General features: G+C 35.6%; 1 protein-coding gene across 6 annotated transcripts in view; it reads right to left on the reverse strand.

Moving 5' to 3' along the window:
• Nucleotides 1–20,984, reverse strand: part of COP1 (COP1 E3 ubiquitin ligase) — a 259,243-nt gene that overhangs the window by 143,353 nt on the left and 94,906 nt on the right. For all 6 annotated transcript variants that reach the window (XM_045048918.1, XM_045048920.1, XM_045048921.1 and 3 more), the window contains 2 exons: nt 9,794–9,908; nt 5,169–5,304 (listed from right to left, as the gene is read on the reverse strand). In XM_045048918.1, the coding sequence (XP_044904853.1) occupies nt 5,169–5,304; nt 9,794–9,908 (251 nt within the window). The remainder of the gene's footprint in view (nt 1–5,168; nt 5,305–9,793; nt 9,909–20,984) is intronic.

Below are 20,984 nucleotides of genomic sequence, written 5' to 3' on the forward strand. Positions count from 1 at the left end.
GCTAGAGGCATCACAATCCCAGACTTCAAGATGTATTACAAAGCTGTAGTCATCAAGACAATATGGTACTGGCACAAAAACAATCAGATCAATGAAACAGAACAGAGAACCCAGAAATGGACCCACAAACATTATGGTCAACTAATCTTTGACAAAGCAGGAAAGAACATTCAACGGAATAAAGATAGTCTCTTCAGCAAGTGGTGCTAGGAAAACTGGAAAGCGACATGCAGAAAAATGAAGCTGGACCACTTTCTTACATCATACACAAAAATAAACTCAAAATGGATCAAAGACCTAAATGTAAGACAGGAAGCCATCAAAATCCTAGAGGAGAAGGCAGGCAAAAACCTCTCTGACCTCGGCCACAGCAACTTCTTACTCAACATGTCTCCAGAGGCAAGGGAAACAAAAGGAAAAATGAACTATTGGGACCTCATTAAAAAAAAAAAAAAAAAAAAAAAAAAAAAGCTTCTGCACAGTGAAGGAAACAATCAGCGTAACTAAAAGGCAACCGACAGAATGGGAGAAGATGGTTGCAAACGACATATCACATAAAGGGGTTAGTATCCAAAATCTATAAAGAACTTATCAAACTCAATACCCAAAAAACAAGTAATCCAGTAAAGAAACAGGCAAAAGACATGAATAGACACTTCTCTAAACAAGGCATCCAGATGGCCAACCGACACATGAAAAAATGCTCCACGTCACTCATCATCAGGGAAATACAAAGCAAAACCACAATGAGATACCACCTCACACCTGTCAGGATGGCTAAAATTAACAACTCAGGCAATAACAGACATTGGCGAGGATGCGGAGAAAGAGGATCTCTTTTGCATTGCTGGTGGGAATGCAAAGTGGTACAGTCATTCTGGAAAACAGTATGGAGGTTCCTCAAAAAATTAAAAATAGAACTACCCCATGACCCAGCAATTGCACTACTAGGTATTTACCCAAGGGATACAGGTGTGCTGTTTCAAAGGGGCACATGCACCTCAATGTCTATAGCAGCACTATCGACAATAGCCAAAGTATGGAAAGAGCCCAAATGTCCATCGATGAATGAATGGATAAAGAAGATGTGGTATATAAAATCAAAACCACACTGAGATACCATCTCACAACAGTCAGAGTGGCTCAAATTAACAACTCAGGAAATAACAGATGCTCGCAAGGATGTGGAGAAACGGGAACCCTCTTGCACTGTTGGTGGGAACATAAACTGGTGCAGCCGCTCTGGAAAAGTGTGAAGGTTCCTCAAATTTTAAAAATAGAACTACCCTATGACCCAGCAATAGCACGAGTAGGAATTTATCCAAAGGATACAGGAGGGCTGATTCATAGGGGCACATGTACCACAATGTTTACAGCAATGCTTTCAACAATAGCCAAATTATGGAAAGAGCCTTAATGCCCATCAATTGATGAATGGATAAAGAAGATGTGGTTTATATAAACAATGGAATACTACTTGGCAATGAGAAAGAATGAAATCATGCCATTTGCAGCAACGTGGATGGAACTGGAGGGTATTATGCTAAGTGAAATAAGCTAATTAGAGATAGACAGATATCCTATGTTTTCACTCATATGTGGAACCTGAGACTTAACAGAAGACCATGGAGAAAGGGAAGGGGAAAAACATAGTTACAAACAGAGAGGGAGGGAGGCAAACCATAAGAGACTCTTAAATACAGAGAACAAACTGAGGGTTCATGGCGGGGGGAGAGGGGAAGAGAGGGAAACAGGTGATGGACATTGAAGAGGGCACTTGTTGGGATGAGCACTGGGTGTTATATGTAAGCGATGAATCACGGGAATCCACACCCAAAACCAAGAGCACACTGTATACACTGTATGTAGGCCAACTTGACAATACATTACATTTTAAAAAAAAATAATAAAATATGATACTAATTTTTTTAAAAAGATCTGGTGTATATATAAAATGGAGTATTACTCGGCAATCAAAGAGAATGAAATCTTGCCATTTCCAACTACGTGGATGGAACTGGAGGATACTGTGTTAGCGAAATTAGAGAAAGACAAGTATCATATGACTTCACTCATATGAGGAAGTTAAGACAGAACACAGATGAAGATAAGGGAAGAGAAGCAAAAGTAATATAAAAACAGGGAGGAGGACAAAACCTAATACACTCTTAAATACAGAAAACAAACAGAGGGTTGCTGGAGGGGTTGTGGCAGGGCAGATGGGCTAAATGGGTAAGGGGCATTAAGGAATCTACTCCTGAAATCATTGTTGCACTATATGCTAACTTGGATGTGAATTTAAAAATTAATTAATTAAAAAAATTTTTAAAGAATGGTCATAAAGATGATGAAGATATAAAAAGACTATAAAAAGAAAGGTAACTAGAAAATCACAACATCTGAGAACTACTAAAATATGCCTCAATAATCCTTGGGTCAAAAAAAAAAATCAAAGTTGAAATTTACAAGTTTCTTGAACTGAATGAAAATGAAAATATATCATAACTTCAATGCAATAACAATGAACAATCGTAAATTATGAAAACTTACAGCAACACCAAAAAAAAAATATTTAAGAATTAACCAAAGAAGTAAAAGATTTGTACAATGAAAACAAAAACTTGCTGAAAAAAATTAAAGAAGGACACAAATAAATGGAAACATATCCCATGTCCATGGATCAGAAGACTGAATATTGTTAAGATGTCAATATTACCCAAAGCAATCTAGAGATTCATTGCAATCCCTGTCAAAATCCCAATGGCATTTTCCGCAGAAATAGAAAAAACAATCTTGCAAATGAACAGAGCTAGAGGACTCACACTTCCTGATTTCAAAACTTACTACATAGCTATGATGATCAAAACAGTATGGTAGTGGCATAAAACAGATAATGTAGGCCAATGTAATAGATGAGAAACCTTCCATACAAAGTCAAATGATCTTTGACAACAGTGGAAATATGACTGAGTTTTTCAAGGAGTTTTTCAACAAATGATGTTCAGAAAACTGCATATCCACATAACACAAGAATGAAGGTAGACCCTTACCTAAAACCATATAGAAAAATTAACTCACAATGGGTCAAAACTTTAAATATAAAATATGAAACTATAACTCTCTTCATGACTTTGGATTTGACAGCAATCCCTGGGATATGACACCAAAAGCACAGGCAACAAAAGAAAAACACACAAATTAGACTTTATGAAAATTTTTAAATTTTACGCATCAATACACAATCTCAACAAAGTAAAATGCACAGAATGAGAGAAAATATGTACAAATTTGATAAGAGATTAATATCCAGAATTTATAGAGAACTACTGAACATAGCAACAACCAAGTTCAAAACTGGGCAGAGGACTTAAATAGAAATTTCTCTAAGAATATAAACAAATGGCCAATAAGCACATAAAACAATGCTCAACATCACTAATCACCAGGGAAATGCAAAGCAAATCTAAGAGATACCACCTCACATCTGTTTAGGATGGTGACTACCAAAAAAAGAGAAAATAACAAGTGCTAGCAAGAATGCAGAGAAACTGGAAACCTTTTGCACTGCTGGTGGCATTGTAAAATGGTACAGCCACGGGGTGCCTGGGTGGCTCAGTCAGTTGAGCTTCTAATACTTGATTTCAGCTCAGGTCATGATCCCAGGGTCTTGAGATTGAGCCCTGTATTGGGCTCTGCACAGAGCATGAAGCCTGCTTGGGATATTCTCTCTCTCTCTCTCTCTCTCTCTCTCTCTCTCTCTCTCTCTCCCCCCCCCCCCACCCCACCCCGTGCCTTCCCTTGGCTCATGCTCTAAAATTAAAAAAATAATAATCTGGGGAGCCTAAGTGGCTCAGTCAGGTGAATTTCTCTTGATCTCAGGCCGTGCTGACAGCACAGAGCCTGCTTGGGATTCTCTTTCTCTCTCTCTCTCTCTCTCTCTCTCTCTCTCTCTCTCTCTCTCTCCCTGAATACTGCGTGATTCCACTTACAGGAGGTACTTAGAGTAATCAGATAACAGAGGGAAAAAGGGTGCTTGCTATGATTCAGGGCAGAGGGGAATGAAAAGTTACTGTTTAATGAGTACTGAGTTTCAGTTTTACAAGATGTCAAGTGTTAAAGAGATGGATATTAGGGACATTTACACAATATATTGAAGGTATTTATTTAATACCACTGAACAGTACACTTGTTAAGACAGTATATTTTATGTTACACATATTTTACCATAATAAAAATAAAATTTGGAAAAAAGACACCACATCAAAATTCACAGGATGCAACTAAGGCAGTGCATGTAGAGAAATGTAAAACCCAAGTTTTGTTAGAGAAGCAACTTTCAACTCAATCACTGTAATTTCTACCTTAAGAAAATAGAAAGATAAAAGCAAATTAAACTTAACAAAAGGAAAAAAAGGAAATAATAAAGAGCAGAAATCAATGAAACAGAAAAATATAGAATATCAATAAACCAAGAGCTGGCTATTTGAGAAGACAAATAAAATTGATACATTTCTAAACCAGACTATTAAGGAAACATATAAAGGGAAACAACACTCCAATATCAGGGATAAGAAAAGGAACATCATCAGAGTATCTAAAGACAGTAAAAAGATAATAAAGGAATATTATGAACATGTGAATGCCAATAAATTCAACAACCTAGATAAAATGGACAAATTCTTTTAAAGACACAAACTAAAAACAATGCTTGATCATGAAAAAAAAAATCAATAACCTGATTAGCCCTACATCTCTTTTAAAAATTGAATTTATATTTAAAACTCTTTCCGCAAAAAAAACTTAAGGCCAAGATGGCTTTGATGGAGAATTCTACAAAATACATAAGAAGAAATACTATCAATTCTTCTAGAAACATGAAGATAAGGAAGCCCTTATGAGAGAGCATATCTGTCACCAAAACTAAAGACATTATAAGAACACAAACTGCAACCCTAATAGGTGAATACTATTAATCATTCCATTTTAAAGAGGAAGACATTGAGGACTAAAGACATTCAGAAACTTGCCCAAGAACACAGAACTAAAAACTGGCAGGGAACCTGACCTCAGAATACTGGCTCTTAACTAGAACACTGTAACTGCTTGTCAAATTAAATTTGAGAAACTTTTGTAAAAGTAAATAGTAAAGAGTGCTGCCCAATACTTACCTAGAGACTATGCTGGAACCATTATAGAGATCACTAGCATAGGACAACGTAGCCAAAGGTCGTACTGAATTATATCGGGTAAACTTAGACAAGCATTCCTGAAATTCATCCAACTGGCTTGCAGTTCGACTATCATCTATATGAAGAAAACAAAATAAATTAATTGAAGTGCAATGGAAGTCAAAGAGCAGTACAGACACATTAGAAATTATATTCTGAATATGATTCTGAAGTAACTAGAGAATACTAGTATGCACAAATCATTTCGCTGATCTTTCAGCTTTAATAAAAATTACTTAGTGGTTCTTTCCACACCAATAAAAGCATACTGTAAATTCTCTATTTTTTAAGCAAAAATTTCTTAGAAAATCAAAGACAAAAAAGTACCTCTGATCAAGAAAAGTTTAATCTTTTATTAAAACGAAAATCCCTTATCAATGGAGAAAGTGAGGGTGGAGAGAGGAGCACGTACACTGGACCGTCTATTTGTAATTTTGAAGGAACATGTTTACAAGGATACATCTGCATGCCCACATTCACTAACTGTCAAAACACAATTTATAACATAATTTAGATTAAGAAAGTAATTGTTTTTTAAGTAAAGAGATACTCATTCACATCATTCTTCGAAGTGTCTCAAATCCAATTATGAAAAGAGAGTAGAAACTTCAATGCATCAATTATTCTCAAAAATAGAATTATTCTCAAAAAAATATTCTCAAATATCTTGGTAGAATACAGAAAACATTAATTCCATCCAATAGAAAACTATATAAATACTTTGAGTAAAGTCCATTTCAATAAACTATTCATAATTAAATTACCTAGAATTTAAATCACAATATCATCTCATGAAAGACTGAGAATACAGATATCTATTCTCCAATCTAGAAACAAGCCTACAGTGAAAGCATGAATTTAAAAAAAAAATCATTTTTCTTTATTTTTGTTAAATTTATTTATTTATTTTTGAGAGAGAATTAGCAAGAGTACGAGGGGCAGAGAGAGGGGGAGAGAAAATCCAAAGCAGGCTCTGCACTGTCAGTGCAGGGCCCAATGTGGGGCTCAAACCCACAAACCAGGAGATCATGACCCTCTAAGTCACAGTCAGATGCTGAACCAACTGAGCCACCCAGGCACCCCAAAAATCAGTATTTTTCAAAACCGTTTTACGTTTGGACTTGTATTTTCTTTTCCAAAGGAAGAAGAGTAAAACACCAATTACTTTAGTTAGCTTCCTAACTGAAATCTGAAATAAGATTGCTACACTATGTGTTCATACCTTCTTCTCATTCTTAGCTCATATACATAAACATACACACAACTTTTTCAAGGTAAACTTTCATGATTTCCCCTTCTTAAATGTCCCTGAAAATAACAGTAGGCATAATGAAATTAAGACAGAAGAATCATTAAGTCTAAAGAGTCACCATACTATAGGACAGACAGTACAGAACTGATTTAGTTCATCTGGAGATACTAGGTTATCTTGAAGATAACTGGAGACACGAAGACATTTATCTAACACTTACTACAACGAAAAACAATTCCTTGTCTCTGATATCAAGCTTCTGTCCTTGATATTTTACATTTTAAAGATTCAAATACTAACACAGCAAATCCATCTAACAACCTATATCCAAAAGTTCCAATTTTGTAGTGTTTCTGTTATAAAAACAGCAAAAGAAACAAACCCAATGAGCATGCAGTATCATGTTACTAAAATAATGCTCCTGATCCACAAAAATTATTCTCTGTAAATTCAGTGAATTACAAATAAAACATGGGGTACTGCAATAAAATAAATCAACTGTACTACAAAGTGGTTTGAATTTAATAGCTAATTGGTTCTTTTTACATATAATTGAGTATTCAATGTAATAAATACTTACTGGAAAAACACCTTAGATATTTGTTTAAATATTGCTTTAATGTAAAAATATTCTTTCATATTTTGACACCAATCGCTAAGTATGTAAAATTCACAAGCATTCAAGAATGTATATTCTGTTGAAGGTCATAATCCTTTCCCAGGTGGCTGATCTTCTCTGTCCATCATACCTATTCATTAACACTTACATCCAACAGAAGTGATAAAGAAAACACTAAAAATTGTTATTTTAGTATCTGGAAGTATAGAGATTAGATTTCACTTTATCTGGTTACAAAATGGTAGGATTTTGTTTGCTTGGTAGGTTTATGATCAATTACTGTACATATTTACTAACATATTACCTATGCTCTTCTCATTATAGATTTAGTTTGTGAAAGTGTGTGCAGCACCTCTTTTCTCTTTTCTAATACTTTATAATTTACCTTCTCATTCAATTACAACTAAGAGTCCAAGGCATTAATCTCCCAATCTTCATCTCTCATTTTCAGAGTTGAAAATTAAAAGAACGAGCAGTGGATTCTCATTTGAAAATATACAAAAGGACCACCAAACACCAAGTACTCCTAAGGTAGAAGTTAAAATTTCTTCTTCACAGTCAAGGACACTAGAAGGAACTTCATGTTCAGCAATATGTTAAGTGTACTCATTGTGAAAATTTGGTAAGATAAACTTGAGACTATCATGTTTTAAGTATAATATAGCCATGCCCACAAAAATGAAAATATAATCTTCCTCCTGGTTTTAATTTATTCTGCCTTCTGGTAAATTTACATCCTCCAAATAAATATGTCTGTGACTATACCTTTATTATGCCATAGCACACCTATGATGCTAGTTACTTAAAAATTATTAATAACTTCCCCATTAAGAGCTTCCCAATCTCTCTTTCCCACATCTTTTTTCTTTTAAATGTCTACCATTTGCGGTCACTGTATTTCAACATCATAACAAAAAATAACACCTAAAAGGGTTAATATGAACCCTCTACCAATCAGAATGTAGGCCTCAGACCATTTTCATTTTTTTCTTTTAATTTTTTTTTTTAATGCTTATTTTTGAGAGACAGAGACAGGGTATGAGCATGAGCATGAGCAGGGGAGGGGCAGAGAGAGAGGGAGACACAGAATCTGAAGCAGCTTTCAGGCTCCGAGCTGTCAGCACAGAGCCCAACGTGGGGCTCGAACTCACAGACCGTGAGATCATGACCTGAGCTGAAGTCAAACACTTAACCGACTGAGTCACCCAGGCACCCCTCAGACCATTTTCAATGTAACAGTTTCCTATTACAGTTTATAGACTATTACAGAGGCTCAATAAGGAGCTCAATTCCCAGGCAATACAATAAAAGTTTTCCATCTTATAAAAACTGTTGATCGTTAATTTCACACACACTTATAAATAAAACTTGGCTCCCCTGTAGACTTCATATGAAATATGCTATGTAAATCTTCTTTTCCCTCCATCACCAATCCTAAGGCAAATTTGTCTAAAGGTTCTAAACAATATGTAGATTTTAATGCAAATATGCCTATTCAAGAGAAAACCAAGGCCAAAATTTTAACAACTAATTAAATACCACACATTTTTTTCCTTGGTGGTCCTAATTTTCAGCAGATGTATTACTAATGACACCAGTTACCTGAGCACCTAACTTATACCAAGCATTGTATTTTACATTTTATAGGTATATCAATCTATAAATCTAAAAAAGAAAGAAAGAAAGAAAAACAATGTCTTGCTATTAATGTCCCTACATCACTGGTGGTGAGCAAGGACACTGAGAAAGGTTACAGCTCAAAAGGTAGAACTATATTACCTTTTTTAAAGCAATGAAAATATCTTATGGTATATTTGTCCATGACTTGTCCTATGTCCATGACTTTGCATGAGTTACTTCCTTTGAACATGTTTCTAATTACCTTATTTAATGAATTCTAGCTTTGACTAAATACAACTCCTCCAAAATCCCTACAGTGACCATTCACTTCCACTTCCCCATTTTCAGCGTGGCCTATATTTTTCACTCCCAGCTATATGGTGGAAATTCTTCTCTATTCCCCTAATAAACTTATAGAACATACAATATCACATAGAATTATTTACCTGTTGCTTTTCCCCCTTAATTTACAATACGCCCTGACAGTAGAAATCAGTTCTTTCATCTTTTTATTCTTAGCACAAAGGACAGTGCTTAGAACTTAATAAATGTTTAATAATAGGAGGCAACTAAAAGGAACCTATTTTTCCTAGCCAGATATTCATGGCTGATTTTTTTGTTAACTTTATATAATTCACTATATAAAGATTAAAAACTCCCAAATAGAGGCGCACCGGTGTGGCCCAGTCAGTTGAACATCCCACTCTTGATTTTGGCTCAGGTCATGATCCCAGGGTTGTGGGATCAAGTCCTGTGTCAGGCTCAGTGCTGAGCATGGAGCCTGCTTAAGACTCTCTCTCTCCCTCTCCTTCTGCCCCTCTGCCACTCATGCTCTTAAAAAAAAAAAAAATCTGGTAGGAAAAAAAAATTCCCAAATAGAAAAAAAAGAACAAAAATAGCTATGGGAAAGCAATGCTCTTTAAGATCTCTAGGAACCTCCACAACACACTGGGAGACTATGTTGAAAATACACTTGCACTTTATAAATAGGACTTTACATAAATCCATCATAAGAAGCTAGAAATGGATCTGAAAGAAGAATGTGATATATTTTAAAAAGTCCGGAATATGTACCTGAAATACGAGACATCCTTGTAGAAAAGTAACATTGTTCCAAGTCTTCAAAATGAGCAGTAAGCCGTTTTCTTCTTGATGCTAACGTGCTGTTATACCAAGGCTGTTTCTTTGTCTAAAGTAGTAACAAGAATAGACACTTGTAACTTACAACAAATGATGGTCTTTTTCTGCACAAAATATCTAAATGATTGCATATTCAAAATTTTAACACATTAAAATAACTACAAATGGTAAATACTCATAGTTCTTAGACCATATTTTTCCATTTTTATTTTAAAATTCAAATAGGCCGAGAGTTTCTGGAGCCAGGGGGAGGAATTGGGGCGGGGGGGGGGGGGGGGGGGGGGTCAGGTCCTACCTCTCAGCCCAGGCCTCCTGGGGAACACTTGTACTACATAAGGGAAGGGGAATCTATCCACATACCTCAGGGAACATGGAGGTGCATGGGTGGGGATAGGGACTGGACAGACCAAAGGCTGGAGGGGAGGGAGTTCTGGGGATCACCAAAGGCTTAAGGATGGGGCTGTATGGGGAAGGAGTAGAAGGGGGCAAGTGGGGGGATCTCAGCCATGCTAGGTCCCAGGTCTGTAGAATACAGTTTGCTATAAAACTCCTACAGTCCAGCCAAAATGTGAATAGGCTCTAAAGGCCAATTTTACAAGAATGAAATAAGTATATTTCAACTCTCCAAGTTAAATGAAGATAGAATCCATTATAACTGCCATGCTAAATTTTAGAATCTTCAGAATTTTAATATGCAGAAATTATTAGAAAATAATGTTCAAAAGAAAATTAATTACTTTCCATCATCCCTATATTGCAGCCCTGTACTCTTCGAATAATAGAGACAGTCCTTGATTGTCAGAATATATATTTAAGTTAATGCTGATTATTAAATTAAGGAGCAATAATATGTAATATGTATGTACAAGTCTGACACATACATTAGAAGATCCAGCCATATAAAGAGAGCAAATGTGAAATACATTGGCATATAAATCTATAAAAAACAAAAATCTATAACCCTAAATATATAATACTGCCTACACCATGTTCAATGAAAGGATAAGACAATTCTTTCCACAAATGGTTATTATCTATTATGCTTGAGGCACATAAACAGAGGAGACACATAATAAGAGTATGAGATGACATAAGTCCACCAATGACTGCAATGTAACAAGAAGTAATAAGGTACTACCATGAACACAACGCCCTAAAGTGAACTCCTGCTAAAACTAGATGGTAGGTAAAAATCCTATTTTAAAGTGGTGCTTTCATCACAAGAAAGTTAAGACAATTTCTGAAGACATAACAGATATACAACCAAACAGGAAGCTGAACTCAGAGAGGTGATGTTAACCAACATATAATGGTGCAGAGGAGGGGAAAAACGAAAAGGACAACACTTACTTGGAGACAATTTCCTACAAAAGATAAAAACACTAAAACTGAGATTTAAAGACTGAAAAGAGAATTGAGAACTGGAAGATAAACCTAAAGGAATTAACCAGAATTAAGGATAAAAGATAAGAGACAGAAAATTTCAGAGGAAGGTTGAAACTGAGCACTCAGAGACCCAGGAAACTGTAACAGACTGAAGAAGAAATATTCGAAGAACGCATGTTGACAATTTTCCAAAACTGAAAACAGACATGAATACAAAGAAATTATTCCTATCAAGTAGGATAATTTAAAATAAATCCATAATTAGACACAGTAAGGCAAAACTGTGTTTTTGTCCAAAAATCAAAATGACTTTAAAATCAAACAGAAAAGATAACTCACGTGACAAGACGAAAAAATAACAGGGAAAATACTACTTAACAGCAATAAAAGAAGCTAGAGGAGTGAACTTTGGTTATCCTTAAAAAGATGAAAAAATAAGAACTCCAATCTAAAATTCGGATCCTGATAAAAGTATCCTGCAACAAAATGAGCAAAGTATTTTTTCATGTGTATGAAAACAAAAACTACTGCTTGTAAGTCATTTCTTTAAAAAATGAAGAAAAGTGAAGTTGGGTACTTAAAAAATGCAGTAACATAGGGGCGCCTGGGTGGCTCAGTCGGTTAAGCATCCGACTTCAGCTCAGGTCATGATCTCATGGTCTGGGAGTTTGAGCCCCGCATCAGGCTCTGTGCTGACAGCTCAGAGCCTGGACCCTGCTTCAGATTCTGTGTCTCCCTCTCTCTCTGCCCCTCCCCTGCTCATGCTCTGTCTCTCTCTGTCTCAAAAATAAGTAAAAACATTAAAAAAAAATTTTTTTTTAATTCAGTAACATAAACTGGAAGGCCTGAGAAATAAAATGAAAAGGAGCAAGAAAATTTGTACCCAAATAAGTGATCTTAAATTTTGTTTATAACATTAATTTTAATATCAAAATCATAGGGCTTAATAAGACAGAATAAATACACTAAAAAATAGCATATAAATCAGAAGAGTGAAGAAAGTTTCAATTCTGGAGCACTTAATGTTGTTCAGGAAGGTAATTAAGATACGAAGTTTAATGAAAAGAATGTTCAACATTACTGATTATCAGGGAAATGTAAATCAAAACCACAATGAGATGTCCACTGTCAGAGTGGCTAAAATCAAAAACACAAGTAACAACAAGTGTTGACAAGGATGTGGAGAAAAAGGAACCCTCTTGCACTGCTGTTGAGAATGCAAACTGGTGCAGCCATTGTGAAAACGGAATGGAGGTTCCTGAGAAAATTAAAAATAGAACTACCATATGATCCAGTAATCCCACTACTGAGTATTTACCCAAAGAATATGAAAACACTAATTCAAAAAGATACATGCACCCTATGTTTACTGCAGTATTATTTACAACAGCCAAATTATGGAAGCAGCCCAAATGTCCATCAATAAATGAATAAAGAAGATGTGGTATGTACACATACTCACTCACTCACACACACACACACCCCAGAGTATTATTCAGCCATGAGAAAGAACGAAATCTTGCCGCTTTCAACAACATGGATGGATCTGGAGAGTATAATGCTGACTAAAATAAGTCAAAGAAAGACAAATATGATTTCATTCACATGTTGAATTTAGGAAACAAAACAAATGAACAAAGAAAAAAGGCACAAACTGAAAGACAGACTCTTAACTGTAGGGAACCAATGGCTACCAGAGAGGAGGCAGGTGGGAAGATACATAAAATAGGTGAAGGGTAGATTAAGACTACACTTATCACGATGAGGTGGGTTAAGCTGGTTAAGTGTCCAACTTCAGCTCAGGTTATGATCTCATGGTGTGTGAATTCATGTCCCACATCAGGCTCTCTACTGTTTTCAGATCTCTGCCTGCTTCAGATCCTCAGTCTCCCTCTCTCTCTGCCCCTCCCCCGCTTGCACACCATCTCTCTCTCTCTCCCTCTCTCTCTCTCTCTCTCTCAAAAAAAAAAATAAATAAACTTGGTTTGTGGCTTTAAGCTCCATATGAGCCTCTGTGCTGACAGCTCAGAGCCTGGGGTCTGTTTCAACTTCTTTGTCTCCCTCTCTCTCTGCCCTCCCCTGCTCACATTCTGTCTCTCTTTCTCTTTCTCCCTCTCTCAAAACTGAATAAACATTTTTTAAAAAGTGAAATTAGATCAGTAGTTGTAATAAATATAAATTAAAATACTCACTAGTTAGTGGCAGAAAGGACTGTTAGAATATAACTATGCTATTTGCCAAAGAAACACCAAAAACATAAATACAGTGAAAATTTGGAATAACATGAAAAATAATACACCAGGCAAATTTTATCAAAGGAGAAAAGAACAGACTCAAGATGAAAATCATTAATGGGAATGGAAACGGCCACTGAATAATGCAAAATTTTCAACTCAATAATTGTATACCCAGTACACACACAATAGTACAGTCTCAAAAATACATAAAGCAAAAATTCCTAGAAAAATTGACAAACCCACCAACACAGCAGATTAATCTCATCAATTCAACAGAGAAATAGACATGACCTAATTTCAAAGCTTAACTTAATATATATAGAATACTTATCAAATTAGGAACATACACTCTTCTTAAGCATACATGGAACATTTACCAAAACTGGCCATGTGCTGTATCACTGAATATGTTTATAATCTCAATAGGGCAGAATTTCTTAAACGAAACACAAAAAGCACTAACTAAAAGTTACAAATTCAATGATACAAATTAAGCTCTTCTGTTGATCTACATCCATCATTAGAGACAAGAAGGTACAAACTGTAAGATGATATTCCCAAACATTGTGGCAATAAGGGACAATTTATTACTACTTTGAATTAATAAATAGGTGTGTGTACACCAGTAAATAAACAGAAGACTGATATCAAAAAGAATGGGAAAAGACATGAAATACTATTTCATATAAAGGACAGAGTGAGAAAAATGCAAGTTAAAATCACAACTAACTTCTATTTCTTACCCACTAAATTGGCAACCATTTAGGGGTTCAATAGATCAATTACTAACAAGGATGTGAAGAAAACGGAACTCATATACTTCTGCGGTAGGAATTTCAAATTGATAAAAAGACTATGGAAAACAATGTGACATTATCTCAAAATACGAAAGCCACTGATGTGTGTACCTGGTCACTCTCACTAACTCTCCTAGGTACAAAATCTAGGGAAAATCTTGCACCTTGAATCAGGAGACATGTATAAAGATACCTTAATAGCAAAAAGAAAAACCCTACAAATATATCAACTGTATGTTAACTGGACAATTGATAAGTTGTAGTACATTAACAAAATAGAATATTATATATTAGTGATGATAAATCAACTACACCCATAGGCATCAGGAACTAATCTTAGCAAAAACAAATCTCAAAAAACTATATATGATTTTTATAAAGTTCATATATGGTCAAACCAAATAATATAGAGATATATATATTTATGGTAAAACAATTTGAAAAAGTCAACACAGACAAACACAAATATCAGAAAAGTGGTTAGGGGCGCCTGGGTGGCTCAACTGGGTCATGTCTCACAGTTCATGAATTTGAGCCTCAATGTCGGGCTCTGTGCTGACAGCTCAGAGCCTGAAGCCTGTTTCAGACTCTGTGTCTCCCTCTCTCTCTGCCCCTCCCCCATTCATGCTCTGCCTCTCTCTCAAAAATAAATAAACATTAAAAAAATTTTTTTAATAAAAAAAAGAAAAGTGGTTAGCTCTGGACATGAGGCAGAGTGATGGAATTTGTTAGAAGCACATGGGTGACTTGAATGGTACTATTAATGTTCTAGTAATTAACATAACAGCTCAATCACAGAGTTTCTTTTATTGTAATTATGCCTCTAATTTACACATTCATGAAATATATTCCTTTTTATATGCCAACATAATTTTTATTAATTCTGAGGGGAAGAACTTAGATTTTTTAAAAAAGTGATCTGCTCTGGCTCAGTCGGTTAAGCATCTGTCTTAGGCTCCAGTCATAATCTAACAGTTCACAAGTTTGAGCCCCACATTGGGCTCTGCTGTCAGCAGGGAACCTGCTTCAGATCCTCTGTCTCCCTCCCTCCCTCTCTCTCCCTCCCTCTCCCTCCCTCCCTCCCTCTCTCTCCCTCCCTCCCTCCCTCCATCTGTCTCTCTCTCTCTCTCTGCCCCTGCACCCCCTGCACCCTCCCTCTCTCTCTCAAAAATAAATATTAAAATTTTTTTTAAATAAATAAAAAATAAAAAATGATCTGCTCAATGAAAACACAGAAAAAAGATTTTAGTCTGAAACATGGGAATGATTACAATAACAGAAATCAAGAATATGACAAATAAAACAAAGAAGCAGACAAAAACAGTCTGCTTTTTAGTTTTTACAGCAACTTATTTTTGACAATTATCTGGCAAATATTTACTCTTAGCTTTTCTTGAATTTATTTTTTCAGTGCAACTTTCTAACCCATTCAAAATTAGGCTGCTTCATAATTGTTGATAAAAATACATCACTTAGCTCATTTTCATACACAAATTATTAAATTTATAAATAACATCAATATAAATGAACAGAAATATGCTAATTGTGAGGAAATAGATGTTTGAGAATATGAAATGGTTGTAGATCATCTACAAGGCAAATCTTCAAAACATGTTCAGGATAAGCTCTCTACCTGTACGCAGGATATAAATATGGCTAAAAATCAAAAGGAAATGTTCATCACTTATGTTTATCTAGACTACCTCTAAATGAAAATGGCCACATTTACTAAACTACAAAATAATTAAATTTTACCACAGAAAAAAACAGAAGCATGAAAATATTTTATTTGGTCACTTTTTAAGTAAAAAAAATTCTCATAATGCTAAAAAGTTAATAGGCATGCTATTAAGATAACAAAGCAAGCTGAACTTGATGGCTATACAAAAACATCATTTAGTATCAGCCTGTAAATTATAACCAATTACAAATTTTAATTTTTCCTTTTGCTCATTCATTTTTAAGAGAGAGACAGAGACAGAGTGAGAGGAGTAGAGACAGAAGGAGTCACAGAACTCGAAGCAGGCTCCAGGCTCTGAGCTGTCAGCACACAGCCCGATGTGGGGCTCGAATCCTCAAACTAAGATCATGACCTGAGCTGAAAGAAGTTAGACACTTAACCGCCTGAGCCACCCAAGCACCCCTGAAAATTATAAATTTAACAAAAAACTCATTCCCAATGAGTGGAATTAAATTGAAAAGAGAATTACTTGAAATTGAATATTCCATTTCACATATGTAATATAAACTAATGGCCAAGAATACAAAAGAAATCTTCAAAAGATGAATAAAATCAATGTTTATACAATGAAAGAAATAATTGTTACCATAACAAATTTCCTTCTCGATTCCACCAAGAGAACCCTATTCTAAATGAAGTTGAAAGTGTTCTGTATTAATTTGCTTACTTGAAATTTGCCAAATTTTCATTATATAAATACCCTCCCTGGAATCTAATTTTGTAAATGAAACAATGCAGAATGAAAACCTATTATTTATACAGTAAATAATCTTTATAAGATAAAGAGCCAAATGCAAAATAATAAAACAATTATCAGTTAAACACACACACACTCCTTCATAAGATTTGAAGAATGGCTTGAAGGGAGAAAACCTGCATAATTTAGAACAATGGTTCTCAAAGTGTGGTCCCCATTTGTGGTGTTTAGGCTTTGGTGGGTCTCTGAGACCCTCTAAGGTATCTGTGAAGTCAAATCTCTACTCAAATAAAGGAAGATATCATATGCTGTCTTCACTGTGTTTATATATGATTTGTGAGGCAAAAGCAATAGTCAGTATAAAACTACTTTCCTGTTAGCACAAATCAAGGTAATGGCACCAATGCCACTAGCAAACACTACATTCTTTATCATTACTCATAACTTAAAAAAAATGTACACAAACATTTCATAAGTCAGTTTCCCTCAAGGATACTCTACTTTTTTACTTTTCTCAAACTGCAGTATAACTAAAATATAATTATATTACTTTCAGGTATTCAATATAATGATTCAATGTGTGTATATAATGCAAAGTGATCACCACAATACCTCTATTTAACATCTGTCACCATACATAATTACAATTTTTTTTCTTGTGATGAGGTTCAAGATCAACTTTTATATATGGAATATATAGTATTATTAACCATAGTCACCATACTGTATGCTACATCCCCATGACTTACTTCTTTTATAACTGAAGGTTTGTACGTTTTGACCTTCTTCACCCATTTTGCCCATTCCACATCCAATGCCTCTGACAACCACCAGTTTTGTTTTCTATATCTATTAGTTTATTATGTATTTATTGATGTATTTATTTTTAAAATTCCACATATAAGTAAGGTCATATAGCACTTACAGTTCTCTGACTTATTTCACTAAACATGTAACTTTTAGGTCTATCCATGTTGTAGCAAATGCCAAGATTTTCTTCTTTTTTATGATCTAATAACATACCATTGTGTATATATACACATGTTCTCTAACCATTCATCCATTAATGGACAGATACAGAAATAGAGAGACACGTTATGCATAATATATATACAACTACATAAATATTATGTCTTCTACACTGAGCAGCATGGATTAATCTCAGCTAGTCTGGAATGCCCACTTGGTTATCTCCAGACTCTTGCCTACATCATGAAATATATGCACTAAAGAAAAATAAACAATACTCTGTAACAGTAAGTCAGTGGGTTGTTTTGGAGCAAAATGTATTAGTCTGTCAGCACTGTTTAGTAATAACAAATGAAGTTATGATTTGCACTTGGTTTCAGTGAAGCCCTTAAAGGCTGGTCATATAACCAGAATGCATTGCCTATGTGAGTAACTTAAAATAAGAGATCCTGACCACAAGCCAAGTTTGGATTTCCTGTTACTCAGGTGCTTGAGACACAAGCCAGTACTGGTTCTAAAGCTGGAGACAAAGCAGTTCCTGTGTGACCCAGTGTGGAAGGATAAAGAAGACTGGACCTGGGGTCACTCATGATTTCAGGCAGGATATAAATATGGCTAAAAATCAAAAGGAAATGTTCATCACTTATGTTTATCTAGACTACCTCTAAATGAAAATGGCCACATTTACTAAACTACAAAATAATTAAATTTTACCATGTTTATACCCACTCAATCAACTCATGATTTCAGCTCAGGTCAGAATCTCACAGTCTCTGAGTTGGAGCCCCACACTGGGCTATCTGCTGTCAGCATGGAGCCTGTTTCTCATCCTCTGTCCCCCTCTCTCTCTACACGTCCCCCCCCCCACTCGTGCTCGCTCTCAAAGAAGAAAGAAGAAAGAGGAGGAGGAGATGGGAGGAGAAGGAGGAGACCGAGGAGGAGGAGGAGGAGGAGGAGGAGGAGGAGGAGGAGGAGGAGGAGACCGAGGAGGAGGAGATATAATGGAAAAATGGAAGAGGAGATATAATGGTCAAAATAACATGGAAACGAGCCTGCCCCTCTACCACTCTCACTCTCTCCTCTCAAAAATAAATAAATAAACTAAAACAAAAAACAAAAAAACGCTGAGCCACATCTGTTAGGAGACTCCTTTGGAACCCTTCTATTACTTCATATTTTGCTTTATTGGGGAAGGTAAATATTATTTCATATGTGAAATTCAAATTTCACTTTTTTTTTTTACCATTTTCTTTTACCAGGTTTGTAGCTTTTATCAAAAAGATGAAATGAGTAGAAAAGCTTTATTTTGAAGCAATAAACCAATTATCCATACCTATAATACCTTTCCCAGTTTTTTAAATTTTTGTTTATTATTCAATTTCTTTATGCAACACACTGGCTTCTTTCTCCATTTCTATAGTCCTATTATTATTTATATCATTATTTAGCTGATCACAACAAGTGATTTTCCACAAATGATCTTGGCTATCACAACACCATTTACTTAATCCCCACTTTCCCTCATCTGCATAAGCACAGCAAAATTCCTAATTACCTTTTAGTTGTATTTTAAATTTTATTGTGTTCTTTTCATTACAGCAGTCTTAGAATACATTTTAATAACTTATTGGGTAAATGCCCTTGTGATTATTACACCCCCAAATCACTCATCCTAATATACTTTAAAGTCAGTTGTTCATACTCTCTGCACTCTTAAAAAATATTCTGGAGATTCTTATGGAATCACATTAAATTAATCGTTATGGCAACTGGTCTATTCAAATTGTTCTACAATTGCTTTAATCTTTTTCAATATTTTTAACTTTTCTTGAAAAATCTGTATTTCCTTAAGACTCATTTTTGACTGGGACACCAGGTGGCTCAGTTGATTAAACATCCAACTTCAGCTCAGGTCATGATCTGACAGTTCGGTAGTTTAAGCACCTCATCAGACTCTGTACGGACAGCTCAGAGCGTCAGAGCAGAGAGCCTGTTTCGGATTCTGTGTCTCCCTCACTCTCTGCCCCTCTCCTGCTCACGCACTCTCTCAAAAATAAATGAACATTTAAAAAAAAATTTTTTGGGGGGCGCCTGGGTGGCGCAGTCCCTCTATTAATACAAAATTAGTCAAACAGTCTCACACTTTAAAAAAAATACAGGGGCGCCTAGGTGGCGCAGTCGGTTAAGCGTCCGACTTCAGCCAGGTCACGATCTCGCGGTCCGCGAGTTCGAGCCCCGCATCGGGCTCTGGGTTGATGGCTCGGAGCCTGGAGCCTGTTTCCGATTCTGTGTCTCCCTCTCTCTCTGCCCCTCCCCCATTCATGCTCTGTCTCTCTCTCTGTCCCAAAAATAAATAAACGTTGAAAAAAAAAATTTTTTTTTAATTTTTTTAACACTCATTTTTACTAGTATGTATAAGTACTGTCTGAATTAATCTACTACATGTTATAAATCAATTTCAATTACATATTGAAACATTTTGTATGAGCTTTTTATTTGTCCCTCTACAGTCACCACCTTAAGATTTTCCCAGCTTTGAGTTGAATGTCTAGTTCATCAGTTTTCATTCTCATCTAAAAGTGAATCCATTTAATGACACAAATTCTTGAGGACAATTCTGACCACATTTCATAAATTTTGATATGTAGTGTTTTCACTACCATTACTTTTTGGATTGCTTGTAGCAGCATCTGGAACTACTCTTGAACACAAAGGTATTCAGAGGAGTTTAGTTTACTCTCTTCCCGATTATCTGTCTACATAATTTCTTTACTTGGGGTTCTGATTCAGAGAATACAGATGACACAATTTATCTTGTTTTAGAATCAATCCATTTTTCTAAATGGTCCGAGACCACTATCAATAATGTATATATACCCTCTGATGCAAAGTATAAAGTGAAACAAGTACCTATCAAACCAAGCTTAAGTTGATCTCACTCAAAAAAACAAAAAACAAAAAACAAAAAAAAGTCCCGAGTCTTTATAATGGCCCAAGAAAGTCATGCACCAAGTGGCCTCTGTTAAGTTTTATCTCATTTCTACTTTTCTCCCCCTTGACTACTCCTCTTCAGCTACAAGGGAAATCTAAACTATGTCAGGCATGCTCCTACTTTAGGGCTCATTTACTTGTTAAGCCTTTGCCTATAACTTGGGAATCCCAGAGATACTCACACGGGCTTGCTCCCGCACCTCCACTTTGTTTAAAGGTAGTCTACTTCTGGGGCGCCTGGGTAGCCCAGCTGGTTAAGTGGCCAACTTCAGCTCAGGGCATGATCTCACGGTTCATGAGTTCGAGC

This window comes from Felis catus, chromosome F1 (assembly GCF_018350175.1).
Source record: "Felis catus isolate Fca126 chromosome F1, F.catus_Fca126_mat1.0, whole genome shotgun sequence".
NCBI lineage: Eukaryota > Metazoa > Chordata > Mammalia > Carnivora > Felidae > Felis > Felis catus.